Raw genomic sequence first — 15,817 nt, 5'->3', positions numbered from 1 at the left:
TCAGCATCACTTGCATTTTCTTGCAAAGGCCACCCTCATGCCACCTGCGTAACATCCTCTCAGTGTAAGACGTCCTCAAACCTCCCACTTTTGAGCTAAATGCCTACTCTGGTCTCTCCCTAAACAGGTTCAGTGGGCTGGTTCTAGATTTTCCTAATACAATTTGAAAATCTTACAATAAAAATGTTCACTTCCGCACCACCACAACTCAGTATTCTCTACCTCCTCTGGGAAACTTGGGCCCAGGGCCCCTTCCCAGCCTGACACACAGAGACCCTCCCAGAGCAGCCCATCTGTGCTCCCAGCCCAGCCTCCTCTTCCCCCTCTGCCCTCCTGGACACTGAGAACCGGGCTTCCGTGCCCTCACTCCTGAACTTCCTTCTGTGTGGACTGCCTTGTTCTCAGGCTCATCCCGGCACAAAGTAGAAATGCATCAGTGGGGAATCTGTCCACACGGGGCAGAGTAACTGGCACTTTCTGTTGTCACAAAGCCACACTGGACCTCAGCTCTCCTACCTGAGAATGGTGATTAAGAAAAAAGGATGATCCCATTTTTCTGGCCCATCCCCCAGAACAACCAGACTAGGAAGTGGGACCACTGAGTCAGCCTGGTTTGGGGAGCCACCCTTACCTGCTGGCTTCCAGAAGTTCCTCAAAGCCAGCCTCCCCTCCCTTCTCCCCCTCCCACTTAACAAACCACACACAGCCTTGGGCAAAACAGACTTTATTGAGAGGAAGGTGGCCGGTGGGAGGAAAGATCTGGATTTAGGAATCCTGGATGCTACTCCCAGCAGGGTCACCAACACCATACATAAGTCCTCCCAGAGCCTCCAGGAGTTTCTGCCCATTGAGACTCTGCGTGGGGAGGGCGGCCCTTCCAGCTCTAACACCCTGCAGTGCTAGCACACTCATCCAGTGAAGGAGATGTGGTCACACAAGGACTGCAAGTGCCCTTCACAAAGGATTCCTGTCCACACAGAGGTCACCTCTACAGTACATCCAATTCCCAACCCACTGGCAGGTGAAGTCTGCTGGAGTCACACACAAGACTCGGGCTCTTGGCAGAAGTGGCTCTGGAAGCCTGGACCCAACAGGCCTTCAGGGACCACCTGGAGCACATTCAAGGCCAGCAGGCAAAGGCCACCTTGGACCCAGCAGAGGGCAGAGCCAGGAGGCAGAGGACCCTTCAAGGGACACAACGGGCCAGGGAAAAGCGGATCAAGTCATGTAACCGTGATGTTTCACTGCACACACATCAACACACTTACTTGTCTGTTTTAAAACAACTGCACCAGCCATCAGCAAAGCAGTTCCAGCCTCCCACCCCCTTCCAATGAAGACGTCTCTGAGCTGAAACATGAAGCTGTCTCAGGAACGGAAGACACCCGATGAAACCAGGTACTGCTCCCTGCATCCAAAGTCCTGTTTTTCGTCTGGAACATCCTGGTCTGCCCAAAAGCCAGCTGTAAGGGAGTCACGTCCCCGTGTTGACAAATGGATTCTTGACTACATATAAGCCACATATTTCAAAACATATCACCCAGCTATTTCTATGTTGAAATCATAACTAACGCCAAACCAAACCACAGCAAGTAAAATCCCAAAGGCTTGTTTACTGGAACTACGTACAAAGTTTCACAACGCTGAAACGTAAACAGAGCTGGCTCCGGGTGACAGCCCCAGTTATTTACAAACAAAACCTCCTAAGCATTGCTTCACAGCCGCTTTCAAGAAAACCCCTTCACTGAAGGTGTGTTTCTCCTTCACCGTTTGACTTTACCAGGCTGTCAGAAAGCAAGCTACCTACTCTTTTCTGGGTGGGAGAAAGCTCTGTTTTTCAACAAACACCCTCCCCTCTCCACTCCCTTCTCCCTCCCCCACCCACCACCCACATGCCAGGGGATGGGAAATGGCTGCTGAGCTGTAATCACTCAACTTGGAGACAAGGGGAAAAGCCAGGCTCCTGAGGGCCAGAGCTCCGCTCTCAGCAAGGCATGCCCAGGTGGAGGGCTAAGGGCTCTTGGGCAGACTTTTCCGGACACCTAGCTGGGACACCTCCTGCTACAAAGGCACCCAAGACCTTACTCCCACCCTCTCCCCCCACCCCCTGAAGCCAGCTCCCCTGGAACCAGCCCAGCCTAGAATCTACAAAAATGCCTGCTGCGTCCAGGGCCAAGGAGGCACAAGAAGGGGGCACTGGGTGGTAAGTCATGCTGGGGAGACACACAGCAGCCCTGTCACCACCTAGCAGAATTTTGAGCCTCCAACCCCAGGGGGCCGGGGATGAGGGACTCTGTGGGCTGGAGAAATACCACCTGACCCACCCCCAGGACGACGGTTGGACCCTCTACTCAGCCACCAGCCTGCACCTTGCCTTGTTCAATGCTTTTAATACTTTTCAGATGGTGAAGTTGTTGTGATGGTCAGAGACTGTGCTGGTGGCCAGGACACCCCTGTGCCTGCCCGACACCCTTCCTCCAGGAGACACTTGAAAGGAACCACACTCCCCCACTTTGAGGTGTATCTCGGGCAGCGCAATGTCATGTCCAGTAGGGTCCTGCCTCCTCCTCCCCCCAAAGTCTCCCCCAAGCCCAGGAGAAGGAGTGCTTCTGGCCTCCCCTAGGAGCTGATGACGTGGCCAGACCAGGTCTCGTGCTTGGTGCCCGGCGCCAGGTGGGTGATGACCACCTCCACAGCCTGCAGCTTCTCGTGCTTGGGTGGGATGGAGCACATCTTATAGGTGACCTCGTCACCTTCCACTGGGACATACTCCCCTTCCACACTGTGGGGGAGGAGAAAAGCACTCAGTGCCCAGCACTCAGAAAAGCCCTGGTCAGAGGGCGACCCCTTCCGAGGACCTGCCTCCCGCCAGTTCCAGTTGTGCACATGGAAAATCACAGGCAGCAGCCACGCTGGCGCAGCACCACTTGGCCAGGGCCTCAGATCGTGGTGGAGGAGCGCCCCACCCCATCAGCTGCTTCCCTGGGACCTCGGGTGCTGAGACAGTCAGACAGGGCTCAGCCGCCTAGGGCTGCTCACACTCCGTGTTAAGCGTGGGTGCCATGGGCTTGTGGACGGAATAGCAGGAGGAACCCGTCTGAGCCAGAGACAGAAATGAGGCAGTCACTTGGGAGGTGAAAGATGACCTGGGTGCAGGCTTCCTGAGCAGCCGCAGCACCCCACCCTGGCCCCGGAGTCCCAGCAAACAGCCTGCACCCCTGCTCTTCATTCCCCAGGAACCTGGTGCACCTCCGGCAAAGACCCTTTTGTGCTCAAAGATAGTTCCAGGAAGGGTCCTTTCTCTTGGGACCCCTGCCAGAATATTCCCTTACTTTCTACAGGACATGAGTCACCATCCCAGACATGATGGTGAGGTGTTCTTCTTAACACCCCCTTGATGAGCCCCAACAAATCCCCTTCAGATGCCGAACACCAGGGCCAGCAGCCGCCCAGGAATGGCTTGCTCGAATTGAAGAACCAAGTAGCAAACGGAGCTTCCCTCTGACTTGGCCACTGAGACGCTCAGCCACTCCCAGCAGCAGAGCTGGGCATCACAGCATCTCCATCTTTCTAACTTGCCCCCACCCCCATGTTTCCTTACTGACTTATTTCCTTGATGCCCTGTGTATATCTCTGTAAACTAGTACAAATCCTTTTGCAGTAGGACAGAGGCAACACACATCCACGCCTGCACTCAGGCAGGCGTGCAAAAAATGCGCTGCTTTAGCATCTAAGGTCTGCCCAAAAGACCCGATGTGCAAGAATGTGGGGCTGCAGGTGGGGACGCTAAAACAGAATAATTTTCCCCTCGTGGCAGACATTTGCAATAGGACCCAATATTCAAAAACATGGTTTCTATATACAGGGTGGGGCAAAAGTAGGTTTACAGTTTCGCACATGGAAAATAACTCAATACTTACTAAATAATAATATAAGAATAAACTCTGTGTTTCCCACACTCACAGCTGTGAACCTACTTCTGCCCCAGTCTGTACTGCCAGGTCTGCCATGCCGAACAGGCCTGCCCCACAAAGGGGAATGATAAATCAGGGGATGCTGAGGCCAAAGGAGGGGGTACAGCTACGGGTGCCAGATCAGGTCCCCACCTATCTGAAGGCCACCTGGAAGGCAGGAGGTGAAACACAGACTGCAGGACGCCGGGGCCTACAATGCGTGGGCCCCGCCCCGGGCCCTCCTAGGGCTCCAGATGCTCAGGAAGGAAAGACGTCAGTGAGCAAGTGACCAGAGAAAGGGTCCAGCTCCAGACTTCCTGGATCAGTGGGGCAGGGCAGCCCCCAACTTCACCAGGCCACTTCCCTGAGGTAGGGCAGGAAACCGCCCAGAGGGCAAACACAGATTTCCCGGCTCACAGGGGTGTTCCCTCCCCGTCCACATGGGTGCTCACCCCACCCCAGTGCTTCCCAACTCTCTCTCTCTCTCTCTCTCTCTCTCTCTCTCACACACACACACACACACACACACAGGCAGATTGTCACCTGCAGCATCTGACACACCAGCCCCACCAAGAGCAGTCTCAAAACCCCAGCTCTGAACACAGTCCCACCAGGTCACACACGCCTGGCCTCACACCTTCATACCTGGCCCACATCAGAGTCACATACTCTCTCTGCCACTGAGGAGCCAAGACAGTGCCTACCCCAGCCCCACACCCCGCAGACCCACCACTGACTCACTCGGAGATGTGCAAGAAGATATCGGGGCCGCCGTCTGCTGGGGTGATGAAGCCGTGGCCCTTGGATCGACAGAAGCACTTGCAGACTCCTTTGTAGACCGGGCCCTGGGAGGCCCTCACCGTCCTGACAGAGAGGGGCAAAGTGGGAGAGGCCCCCACCAGCCCTCCAGACAGCCACCCACTCTCGGGGGGCACACCCCGCTCATCCACACCTCTGCCCACAGCTGGGCCCTGGGGGTCCCGGCCAGGGCCACCACACACAGCCGTCCAGGGGGGTGCACTGCATGGCTCCGGGAGCCATTCACACAGGACCCAGCAGAGCGACTCACTGGATGGCCTCAGCAGATTTTCTCAGGGCTCAGTTTCCCCATTTGAAAAAAGGGTTTTAGACTAAGAGCTCTCTGAGCATCTCTCTGACAACAAGTTATTAGTAAGAGCAGCAGCCTGCGCTCATCGGCCCGAGGACTGCATCTGCCAGGCACCGTGTGGGTCCTTTGTAGCACTGGGCAGCCCTGCTACTGTCCCCATTTTGCAACTGAGGAAGCTGAGGTCACAAGATTAAAGGCTTGTGTGCAGTGAAAGGTCAATGATTTAGGACCTGGCAATTTCCCAGTTGTGGTGACCTCTATCCCATGCCCCCAGATCACGACAGGCTCTGATGGGCCTGGACAGTGCCCTCCAGATTTCACAAGTTTCTCACCCTTCCCAGTTCCTCACCCTTACCCCAACCCCAAGTCTGCCATTCCACAAACAGGGACACTGAGGCACAGAGCTGGCCAGTCTCTGGAAGCCTCCCCTAGCTAGTCTGAGACTCACGCAGAGTAGGTCCTTGTCCGGCGAGTGGGCAGTGGGCTGGGGACCACGTTGCCCCGAAGAGGGGACGGTGAGCGATTGCGGGCCCGATGGGTGTCCAGCAGCCCAACTGAAGCCTGGTGGGTGTGGGGCTGTGGTGGCGGAGGAGGTTCAGATGACATGGCTGACCTGGAGAGAGATCGGGGGTGCTCGGGGGGGGCTCACACCTTGCAAGGAGGGCCCCCAGATGCATCCCTGGAAGCACATCTGAAAGCCTGCCACCTGAGACTCATTCCTCTCGCTGTGGAATGCAGGCTCAAGCTCGACCAGTGTGGAGGTCACAGTCATGCCTCCACAAATACACCAACCCCTGTATCTCCACAAATGCCACGGGTCCCCTGTATCTCCCTGGCACCCAGCACAGATCTGGGGCACTTAGTAATACTTGTGAAAGGGAGGGAGGGAAGGAGCCAAGGAGCAGGCAGACGTTTGCTTTAATACCAAGTACCCAGATCAGGACTCCAGCCACTCAAGAAATATTTCCTGACCCCCAATAGGGGGCAGGGGAAGGGGGAGGCATAGGGGAAACTCTGGGACACGAACCAAAGACAGGCTCAGACACCAAGTTTGTATTCTAGGGGCTGTCACAAGTCTGTATCAAGGGGCATTTCAAAGGCAGCCTCTCCACCAGGCCCCTTAGAAAGACCCACAGGAGTGAATTTCCACCCAGCCTGGATCACTAGGCCGCTATGTTATCAAATTACCTCAGTGATCCTCAAGGGGAGTGGGAGTCAGAGCCAGCTGGAGAGCTGAGCAGAGTGGACTCCACAGAGTGGCTGCCTTGCTCTTGAAGTTTTGCCAATATCGGGACATGCCGCTGTACTCAAGGAACACCACATTGTGACTACAAAGGTGCCCTTTCAAACGGGGCTTTGGCTCAAGGTCGAGGAAAGAGCAAAGCCTAGGACGGAGAGGGCCCTGGGTAAGTCCTTTCTCCTCCTTTGGATCAATTCCCCCATTAGCAGAAGGGCAGCTGGGTGGCGTCACTTAGCACCTGCTCAGGGTTTCAACAGGGACCCGAGGTGAAGTGGAGGAGCTGGAGCTCCGATCTCACCCAAGTTCACCCAGCGACGGGGACAGAAGCAGCCCTATGGCTTTATGTGTCTCACATGCGGTTTTCAAATTTAAGATGTGAGCTATCTTTTAAACATTCCCAGGAGTGTGCCTCAAAATGAGGCTCCCAGATACTCATGAAAAAACCTGGCAACTCTTGACAATCTTGAACCCTGGTTCGCCACCCTGCCTCCCTCTTTGTAGTAACCATGAGGCACAGGGGCGCCGAGTTTTCAGTCTAAATCACCCAGCAATGTCCCCTCAGTGTCCAACCCAAACCACCCAAGAACCAGGCTTGATCCCTCCCCGCCAAAAAACAAAATCTCCTCCCTGTCATTCCCCACGCCCCCACCCCCACCCCCAGCAGCCTCCTGTCAGGTCTCAGTTCTGTCTGGCTGGGAAGGAGAGTGATATAGCTACCTCCTGACCCTTCTCTCAGCTGCAGCCGAGGAGGACCTCGAGTCCAGGGAGCCCCCACCTCAAAAAGGCCCCAGCTACTCAGCTGGGGTACAGGGCTCCAGCATGACCCACCAGCACAGGTCATAGAGTCCTGGAATGTTCTGATGAATGGGGTTCTGGGAAAGGGGCCAGCGCAGGGAAGGAAGGGGAAAGGGGAGGGCCTGCCCCCCTCCCCCCATACCAGGACTCCCAAGACAGCAGGTGGGACCACGGTGGCTCGGTGGCTCGGCGACACCAGGGGGAAGTGGAAAACTATCCTACCTACTTCTACCCATAATCTCCCTTTTGCCTCTGGAGTCAGGCACATCTGACTTCAAATCCTAACACTTGCCAGTTGTGTGATCTTGGGCAAGTTACTTAACCTCTCTGGACCCCAGCTTCCACATCTGGTAAATGGACGTTATAATAGTCCTGACTTCACACCATGATCATGAAGTTGAAATGAAATAAGATACTGAGCACGCAGCACACCGCCCACCCAGAACAAGTGAGCAGTAAAGTGTCAGTGATAATTGTTGTAAAACTGTCACCATAAAACCCACAAATGCATGCCCAGGGCCAGGCCCTGTTCATGGCACCAGAAACACAGGGCTAAATTTGGAGCCAGAACATAAACAGGTAAATCAATATATGAACAAAATCATTACAGATTTCCAAACATAAATTAATTTTTTTAAAGAGTCAACCATCTGAAAAGGTGAAGAAGGAGGCTCTTCTAGGTAGGGGGAAATGCCTGAGTAAAAGCCAGAGGTTGACAAGGGCCGGATGTGACTGAGGCCAGCAGAGTTTACGTGGTGGGGACGGAGGTGTAGGAGACAGGCGAGGGGAAAGGAGGGCAGGCCAACTCAGGAGGCACTGGGCATCAGCATCACTACCACCCGTGTCTTCCTTTCCTCCCACATTCATCTGTCTGCCTCCATTCCCCTTGCCATGCCCATCTCCCCATGGGTTAATAAAGCAGGCCCTCTAACCCAGGCCCCTCAACTCCCTCAATCCACTTAATCCCTCAGAGATGCCAATAGAAACCCACAACCTTGGAGAAGTAAGCCACCTGAGGGCAGCACAGGGTCCCTCTAGGTCCCTAGGGTCCAGCACTGGGGCTGCCACAGAGCAGGGTTTTAGACATAGTCCAGGGAATGACCCAAAAACTCCTTACCAGCATCAGACCCCAAAGCCCAGGCTGGCGTCTACTGTGCATTTGATGTGTGCTCAGCACCTTGCACAGTTCGCAGAATGTGGCTGCATTCATGTTCTCCTGGGAGAAACTGAGGCACTGAAAGCACAAGTGACTTGGAGGGGCAGAGGAGAACGTGCTGGCCTGGGAGACCCAGGAGCCTTAACCACTACCCTGCCTGCCTCTCATGGCCCATCTGAGCTGGAGAGTAGCTGGAGCAGCTGGAGCAAGCCTGGCCAAGGGCCAGCATACCCTGGGCCTAGTAGGGAGGAGGAAGAGGGGAGAATGGCCTCTGTGGATGGCGGGAGGGGGGTGTGCGGTCAAGGTTGAAGTTTAACTATAAGAAAAATAACTGGGAGAGGGGTTAGCCCAGGAGTCAGCTCTGGGGCCTTGTTGCCGCCCCCACAATACACACAGAGATGGGGCATGTGAGCGCAGCCTCAGCGCCCACCCACGGGCATAATCCAGGCTTCCCACTGGGCAACTGTTCTCCCAGCAATACCAGGGGTGAGTGGCCTAGGAGCATCCCTGGAGAAGGCAGTCCCCACCTCCATGAATTGCCTGGGTCACACATCTAATAAATAAACTGATGAAACATGCAGTATGCCCAACAGTGGAAAAGCTATGGAGAAAAAACAAGCTGGGAGGAGCCTGCAGCTGCAGGAAGCTCAGGCTGGCAAGAGCCTCTAGGCCACACCTGGGATGGGCCTCTGGCCTGCAGCAACTCTGACCAAATATCATGCCCGAGGCATGTCATAGTTGCTGTGCTGTGCATGCATGTGTTTGTGTCTGTGGACATGTGTGTGTGGTTGTGTCTGTGTGTGCACACAGCAGTGTGGGTGTGTCTGACTCTGCACATGTGTAGTGTATGTGTGTACACTGGTACGTGTGCTCACACATGGCTCTCTGGAGGTCTCTGTGCATCTGAACACACCCATACAAATGCGCACACATTGGCTTGTAGCCCAGGCTTGTCACTGCCAGGGGGTGCACACCAGTGAGCTAGGTGGGGCCACACCCTACCCCTGAGCACACTGGGTATCTGCACTGGCACTAGGGATCTTGAAGAATGTTGCCTCCTACTGAACTGGGAGTTACTGGACCACCCACCATTATAAGCACAGAACACAGGACAGTAAAATTCCTGCCCTCAAGTAGCTTATGTTCAGGGAGAGAGAGACCCACAACCACCAGGACAAAAGAAGCAAACTGGGACCAGGCAGTGTTCCCAGTACTGCACACATCTCGGCCATTTCACCCCCATTTCACTGATGGGGAAACTGAGGCACAAAGTATCAAGTGACTTGCCCAGGTCTCACATCTAATAAACTAGTGGAAAACACAGTGTATTCAATAATGGAAACTGTATGGAGAAAAAGCAAGCAGGGGCAGAGAGTGTGGGTAAGCAGGTGTATTTTTACAGCAGTGGTCCCCAGTGAGCAGCTGGCCATGCTTACCCCTTCCCCAGTCAGTACCCACAGGCTCTAAAGAGTGCTCAACCAAGGAAGGGAATCCTGGGCCAAGAGGTGAGGAAGACAGGAAGCCACTCCCACACCGTCTGTCCCCAGGGAAGGAAGGGCGTGTCAGTAGGGCCTTTATGCTGGGAAAGGGCGGAGAAGGGGGCCTTGGCCCAAAATAGCCTGGGAATTTTCCACAAACCACACAGGTCCTCCTGGGAGGTTCTAAGAGTTCCACCAGGCACCAGGCTCTGGGCTTTCCTGATCCCTCCTCTGCACATATATCTCTGGACTGGAGATCCAATCCTGCAGGTCTCCTGTTAACACCCACCCACCCTCCCCCACTGCCTCCTGCCCTCTCAGCCTAAAGGCCACTGACCCTGTCAAAGGAAAGTCTGTCTTGAGGCAAAGAGCCAGTTGCTTCCTCCAGGGAAAAGACCCTTGGCAATAGTGCTGTCAGTCATTTATACTTTAGCGAGAGGAAACTTGCAGTTCATTTCACAAGGCCCCATTCTTGGTAGCTTTCAGACCCTTGAAAGCACAAAGACAGGAGAACAAGAGCTGGTTTCATGCTGGGAGCTTCATTCTCTGTAGGGTTCTCATCAAAGCCAAACCCCTCCAAGCCTACCATTCTGCAAAGCAGGAGTGTCTTGAGCCTTCTGTGGGTTCCTGGCTAGGGAAAGCCAGGGCTGGGCATCAAGTCCAGACACCTCCCAGCCCCAGGGCCAAGCCACTGCTGGCAGGCAAGGATGAGTACTAGCCCACACAAACAGAAGAAGAGAGGTTACTAGAGAACTGGTAGGGGGCCAGGGTCAATGAAGGTATGATGGCCACTGTCCACCAACTTCTGTGTCAGGGTCTGAGCCTGCATTTACATACTAACTAGATTCATCCCCACATCAGGGGACACAGAGCAGAGCCAGTTAAGAACAGACATGCCCACCTGTCACCTAGTATAAGAGGGTGGAAGGAAAACTGGGTGGAGTTGGGGGTAGGGGTTGTGGCTCTAGATGAGCCACAAATTTACCCAGTTGTACCAGGGATCCCAGTCTGTAAACAAAGGCAGAGACTCCCCTGCCCTCTCCTCCCTGTCTCCAGCCCAGCTCAAGCCAAGCAGAACCGAGGGCTTTTAGGCCTGCGAGGCTGGGTCAGCTGAGGCAGGACAGAGGGCACCCAAGACAGCCAGAGAGGCCCACAAGGTGACCCATTCCTCTCCACTGTTCCACAGAGAGCCTGGCTCCAGGGGAAGGAGGGGGAAAGGAGTGGGTGGAGGAGGCAAGCCCAAGTAAAGGGGAGTGCGGGAGTCAAGGGGTAGGGCAGGGAGCGGGAGGGGTGTTGGCAACAGGGAGAGAAATATGAAAGGGACAGGAGGGTGCAGCCCTGGCAACAGCACGTGGGGACAGATGAGAGCTGCTGAGCCCTATCCCAGGCCAAGCCCAGCTGGAAACTGCTGGAAACTGTGCACCTGCCCCCTGCCTGCCCTCTGCCTGCCCCCCTGGGGCCCGAGTGCTGGGAAGAGATCCAAAACCCCAGGACCTGTGTGCTGGGATCCAGTGGCAGGCCCTCCAGCACTCCTGCCCCACCCCTCCCAGAGAGGGTCACCCAGCACCCTGACCACCTAGGACATGAGGCAGCCCTGACAGCCCCTTCTGGGAGAACTGAAGCCCTTGTCAGTAACCAGAAGCCAACTATGCACCCTTAACACCGTCACTGCAAGCACCCAGGTATTTCATCCTCACCTCCCCGGCCCTGTCAGCAGACCTGAGTTTCAGGCCTGACTCTGCTCTTCACTCCCTCTGTGACCCTGACAGGTGACCTCACTGCTCCGTGCCTCAGCTACCTCATCTGTCGAATGGGACAGTAATAGTGGCTGCTTCCCAGGCCCAGGGACCTTGTACAGACCTGATGGTGCCAACAGCAATGGGCTGGGTCAACAATGGTTGAGCCACTCATGCTGGAACTATCAGACACAGGGACTTCTAGAATGATTGCTCCTATTCCTGTCCCTGCTGATGGGACACAAACAAAACATCCTGGCTCTGCCATTCAGCAGGACAAAGAAAAACCGGTCCCCTCCCAAGGGAACCTACTTTCGACCCCACTCCAAGAGCCCAGGGCCCAACCTGGGCCCAGATCAGCCCACTGGGAGCCCCGGCACTTACTTCGCCCTGGTCCCATGACCCTGTCTTGCCCTGGAGGGGCTCCTGGGCCACTTGGGGGTGGGAAGAGGACAGACGGACTAGCACTGAGAACGGAGGTCCTCAAGGACCCCCAGAGTAGGGGAGCAGCAGAGGTGGCCTGGGGCCTGGTGAAGGGGCAGGATCACTTTGGGAATGAGGAAGTCATTCCTGGCAGAGGGAGCTGCAGGGGCAAAGGCCCAGGGGGGAGGGGTGCAGGCCACAGAGAGAAGTGGGAAAGATCCAAGTGGAAGACACCAGAGAGAGAGCTCTGTGGGGAAGTTTGGCACTTAAACGGCAATGGGGGTATCCGTGCACGATTTTCAGCCTGGGGTTGATTTGAATCGATTGTTTTTATGAGTTTCCCCTGGCAAACAGGTTGGAGAGGCAAGACTGGGAGCTAAGAGACTGAGAAATATCAACATAGCAAGTAAAACATGTAACAGTGGCTAACCTTTCTCCTGGCACTGGGTTAACTATCTCCTTTGATTCTCACACACTGCATTTCAGTAGGAAAAGTTATGTTCCCAACTAAGAAGTACAAATAGGTAGTTACAGAACAACCATAGGAAATGGAGTAGCCAAGAACGTACATGCAGGACCCATGGACATGAACTATGGTATGGGGCTGCCTGAAGGAGTGGGGGTGCTGGGTAGAGGGGGGCAAAGGGGGAAAATTGGCTCTACTGTAATAGCATAATCAATAAAAATATAATTTCAAAAAATATTTATAAAGCAAAGCTGTAACAGCAAGAAAATAAAAGTTATACGCCCAGCCTACGGAAGGGGAAACTGAGGCTCTGTGAGGCCTCCCAGTTTGCAATACAAATGAGACCCCACCGCCTATGAGAACTGAGGCCTTGCGGGAGAGGGCTGATCTGCACTCCCCCACCCTAATACATATCCAGACCAACCCCAGAAAGGCCATGGGGGTCAGGGGCTTCCTTTTTAGAAATTGAAAAAGAACAGCTCATTTCCGGCCTGCAAACGGGCTGCCAGCATGCCAGCGGGGAGGGAGGCTGCGGACGCTGCGGACGAGGGCGAAGTTTTCGGCTCCGCCTAGAGGCACCCCCATCCGCCCGCAAACACACTCGGCCTGCGCCCGACTATTCTCCCTCCCCCACAGGCAGCCAATCGCTGGCTCCCCCACCTCGCCCGCCGGGCAGGGCCGAGGTCCCACCTCCCAATCCACAGCTGGCGCGGCCGGCTCCACCTCCCAGAGCGGCGGCGCCCCCCACACCTCGACCCAGAGTCTCGCCCCAACGCTACAAGAATCCCCATCCAAGCTCTAGCACAGGGACGAAAGTGACGGGAGGGTTCCCTACGAGCTGAAAACAGGTGGCTAGGCGGGAAGTGCAACCGACAACCGCTCCCAATCGCTACAGCTGCGGCCACACCCACCCTCCCCCTGGGGATAAGTAACTCGCTCTCCCAAACAGGCCTCCGCGACCCGGAGGTTTCCTAGTGGCCTAGCCAGTCCCAGCCCGTTGCCCCCTGCAGGCCAGCTAGAAGACCCTGCATCAGGGGATTAACTGGGAGCAGCAGCGCAGAGGTCAATATCCCAACCCGATCGCTTCCAGGCCTCCCACTGGGGGCACCCCGCCACATCCCTCCTAGGGTCCCCTGAGAATGTTCTTACCCGTAGATACGCTCAGCTCAGCCAGCTGCTTGGCCGCGACTGCTGGAGCTTAGCTGAAGAGGGGGCGTGGTCCGAGAGGCGGGACCGCCGAAGCCCCGCCCCCATGGACTTCCAGCCAATGCAACCCCGGCAGGAGTCCTGAGCGCAGGGGCGGGCGGGGCAGCTCAATCGGACCTTTGTGTCTGTGCGCGAAGGACTGGGGGGAACGCGGAACCACAGCCACTAGCTCCTAGTGGTGGCGGGGGCCAGTGCCCGCCTGTGCTGCACCCGCGGTCTGAGAGCTTCTCTGAAAAGTGGGAGAATCCCGTCTTCGCGCCAGTGCAGGTTCTTCCCCTGACCCAACGCGTCAGTCCGGCCCCAACCTGACCTTCGCTGCAGAATCCAGATGGTCCGGAGCGCTCTCAGATATCAAGGAATGACCCCGAGGAATAAAGAGAGGGCCGAAGGGAAACAGGCAAAAAACAGAAGGGAGGAAAGGACGGATGGAAAGGAAAACAAAAAGAAACTGCAAAGAATGAACGGGGAAAAGCTGTTAATTTCGTTTTCTTTTATGGTTGTTTTCGTTTCATTTGATTCCTAATTTCCACTCCCTTCTTGACTCTTCTGTCTCTGGAGGTAAATGATGTTACTCTCATTTTATGGGAGTGGAAACTGAAGCACAGAGAGGCGACCGACCCCCAGGCACAGGCTAAAGTCAGCCCTGGGCCCAGACCCGGGTTGGTAATGAAGGGCAGGGATGTGGGGAGCCTTCCTGTAACTAACTGTCCTGGACCCCTGGGCCCAGGAGTGGGGTGGCACCCAGATGTCTGCCTGCCACTCAGTCCCTCCCCCTCCCTCTCCCTCTCCCCCTCATGCCACCTCAGGGGCACAAAGACTATGGAAGACATGAGCAGACAGCTGTCTGCAAGCCAGGAAGAGGGCCCTCCACCAGGAACCAAGATGGCCAGCACCTTGATCTTGGATTTCCAGCCTCCCAAACTGAGAGTGATACATGTCTGTTGTGTGAGCTGCACAGTTTGTGGTAGTTTGTCATGGCAGCCAGAAGAGGCTAAGGCCTCTTTTCCTCCTTCTCGCCCCAAATTCCTTCTCAAAGTCTCAACTAATTGAAACCTGTTAGAATTTCACACAAGTTTGGTGCAATTGTGGTTTGCAGTCACTCGCCGGGTCTATTGTCCATGCCAGGCTGTGCTGGGCAGGCACGGAGCACCCAGAAACAAAAAGTGCCCCCCAGTCTCCCCAGCCCAGGGGAGATGCAGACAGGTGGATAACTGAGGACCAGGACGTCATGTGGAAGGCTGGATTAGCCTGCATTGCTCAGTGAGTGTCTCCCCCTCAGGCCCATCAGACCAGGTGGGTCTCAGGGAAGAGATGTCTCCCAAACTGCCTTGGCTTCAGCCTCCTGCAGCCAGTGCCATCACTTCACCATGTTGGCTCCTTCTGATAGCACTGGCCTAGTGGCAGGATTTGGAGCCAACAGGTAATGAAGAATCTGGCCTAAGTTCTCTGCCCAGTAAGGACCAATCAGCCAGCTGGACATCCAGCCACTGGACAAATGTTTATAACACATGAGCTCTGTTCCAAGCCCTGGACTAAACAAAACTCACGCTGACCCTGCACCTTGGAGTGTTACACTCTTAGGGGAGGCAGATGTTGAGTCTGTAATCACACAGTGGTACAAAATCCCACTGCACTGACAGCAGGGACAATCTCTGCGCTGGAGGAGTCCGGAGAGGCTTCTCTAGAGAGTGCTAATTGACCCAAGATCTTCCAGAAGATGAGGAATCAAACAACAGAAAAGACATTCTCAAGAGAGTTTACACAGAGCATGTGCAAAGGCCCTGAGGTGAGAGGGCATGTGGATTGACATGGCAGTTGCCAGCATGAGCTAAATGTATGAGTCTCAATTAGGGAGCTTCACCTTTAGGAGTGATGGGAGCCAGGCCCTGGCCAGTGGCTAGTTGGTTAGGGCATCATCCCATACACTAAAAATTTGCAGGCTCAATTCCCATTCAGGGCACAAACCTAGGTCTTAAATGGGAACAACACCCAGTCAGAGGGCAAATGAGAGGCAACTGATGGATGGTTCTCACATCGATGTCCTCTCTCTCTCTCTCTCTAATCAATAAAAGCCATATAAACATATCCTTGGGTAAGGATTAAAAAAAGTGAAGGCAGCCAGGGATGGGCTTAAAGTGAGGATGAAATGGAGACTCTCCCCTCCAAAGTGTAACTCCCATTTACCTCCTGTCCCCATTCTTCTCACCAAGACTTGGGCTTCTACCATCCCACCAGGAACAGCAGCCGCCACCCATC

At 55.1% G+C, this 15,817-nt stretch overlaps 1 protein-coding gene across 3 annotated transcripts; it reads right to left on the bottom strand.

Moving 5' to 3' along the window:
• Positions 1–707: 707 nt before the first annotated feature.
• Positions 708–13,594, bottom strand: CARHSP1 (calcium regulated heat stable protein 1). Of its 3 annotated transcripts, none has more exons than XM_028530102.2 (4): positions 13,505–13,594; positions 5,510–5,674; positions 4,695–4,817; positions 708–2,782 (listed from the first exon to the last, which is right to left on the bottom strand). In XM_028530102.2, exons 2-4 carry the CDS (start codon positions 5,665–5,667, stop codon positions 2,620–2,622), a joined length of 444 nt encoding a protein of 147 aa, XP_028385903.1. In that variant the 5' UTR covers positions 5,668–5,674; positions 13,505–13,594; the 3' UTR covers positions 708–2,619. The 3 variants fall into 3 exon arrangements, with proteins under 3 accessions (XP_028385903.1, XP_028385907.1, XP_028385900.1); XM_028530106.2 differs by lacking the exon at positions 13,505–13,594 and adding an exon at positions 7,019–7,130; XM_028530099.2 differs by lacking the exon at positions 13,505–13,594 and adding an exon at positions 6,250–6,441.
• Positions 13,595–15,817: the final 2,223 nt, after the last annotated feature.

This window comes from Phyllostomus discolor, chromosome 3, assembly GCF_004126475.2.
Source record: "Phyllostomus discolor isolate MPI-MPIP mPhyDis1 chromosome 3, mPhyDis1.pri.v3, whole genome shotgun sequence".
Classification (NCBI taxonomy): domain Eukaryota; kingdom Metazoa; phylum Chordata; class Mammalia; order Chiroptera; family Phyllostomidae; genus Phyllostomus; species Phyllostomus discolor.
Note: the sequence above shows the minus strand (reverse complement) of the source record. Positions and strands in the feature narration are given on the sequence as shown.

What these genes read in the sequence shown, in the direction of transcription:
- CARHSP1 (XM_028530102.2), bottom strand. Translation starts at nt 5,667, where the DNA reads ATGTCATCTGAACCTCCTCCGCCACCACAGCCCCACACCCACCAGGCT. An exon ending in CGGACAAGGACCTACTCTGC is followed by an intron (nt 4,818 to 5,509) that starts GTGAGTCTCAGA and finishes CCTCTCTGTCAG; the next exon opens with GACGGTGAGGGCCTCCCAGG. An exon ending in ATCTTCTTGCACATCTCCGA is followed by an intron (nt 2,783 to 4,694) that starts GTGAGTCAGTGG and finishes CCTCCCCCACAG; the next exon opens with TGTGGAAGGGGAGTATGTCC.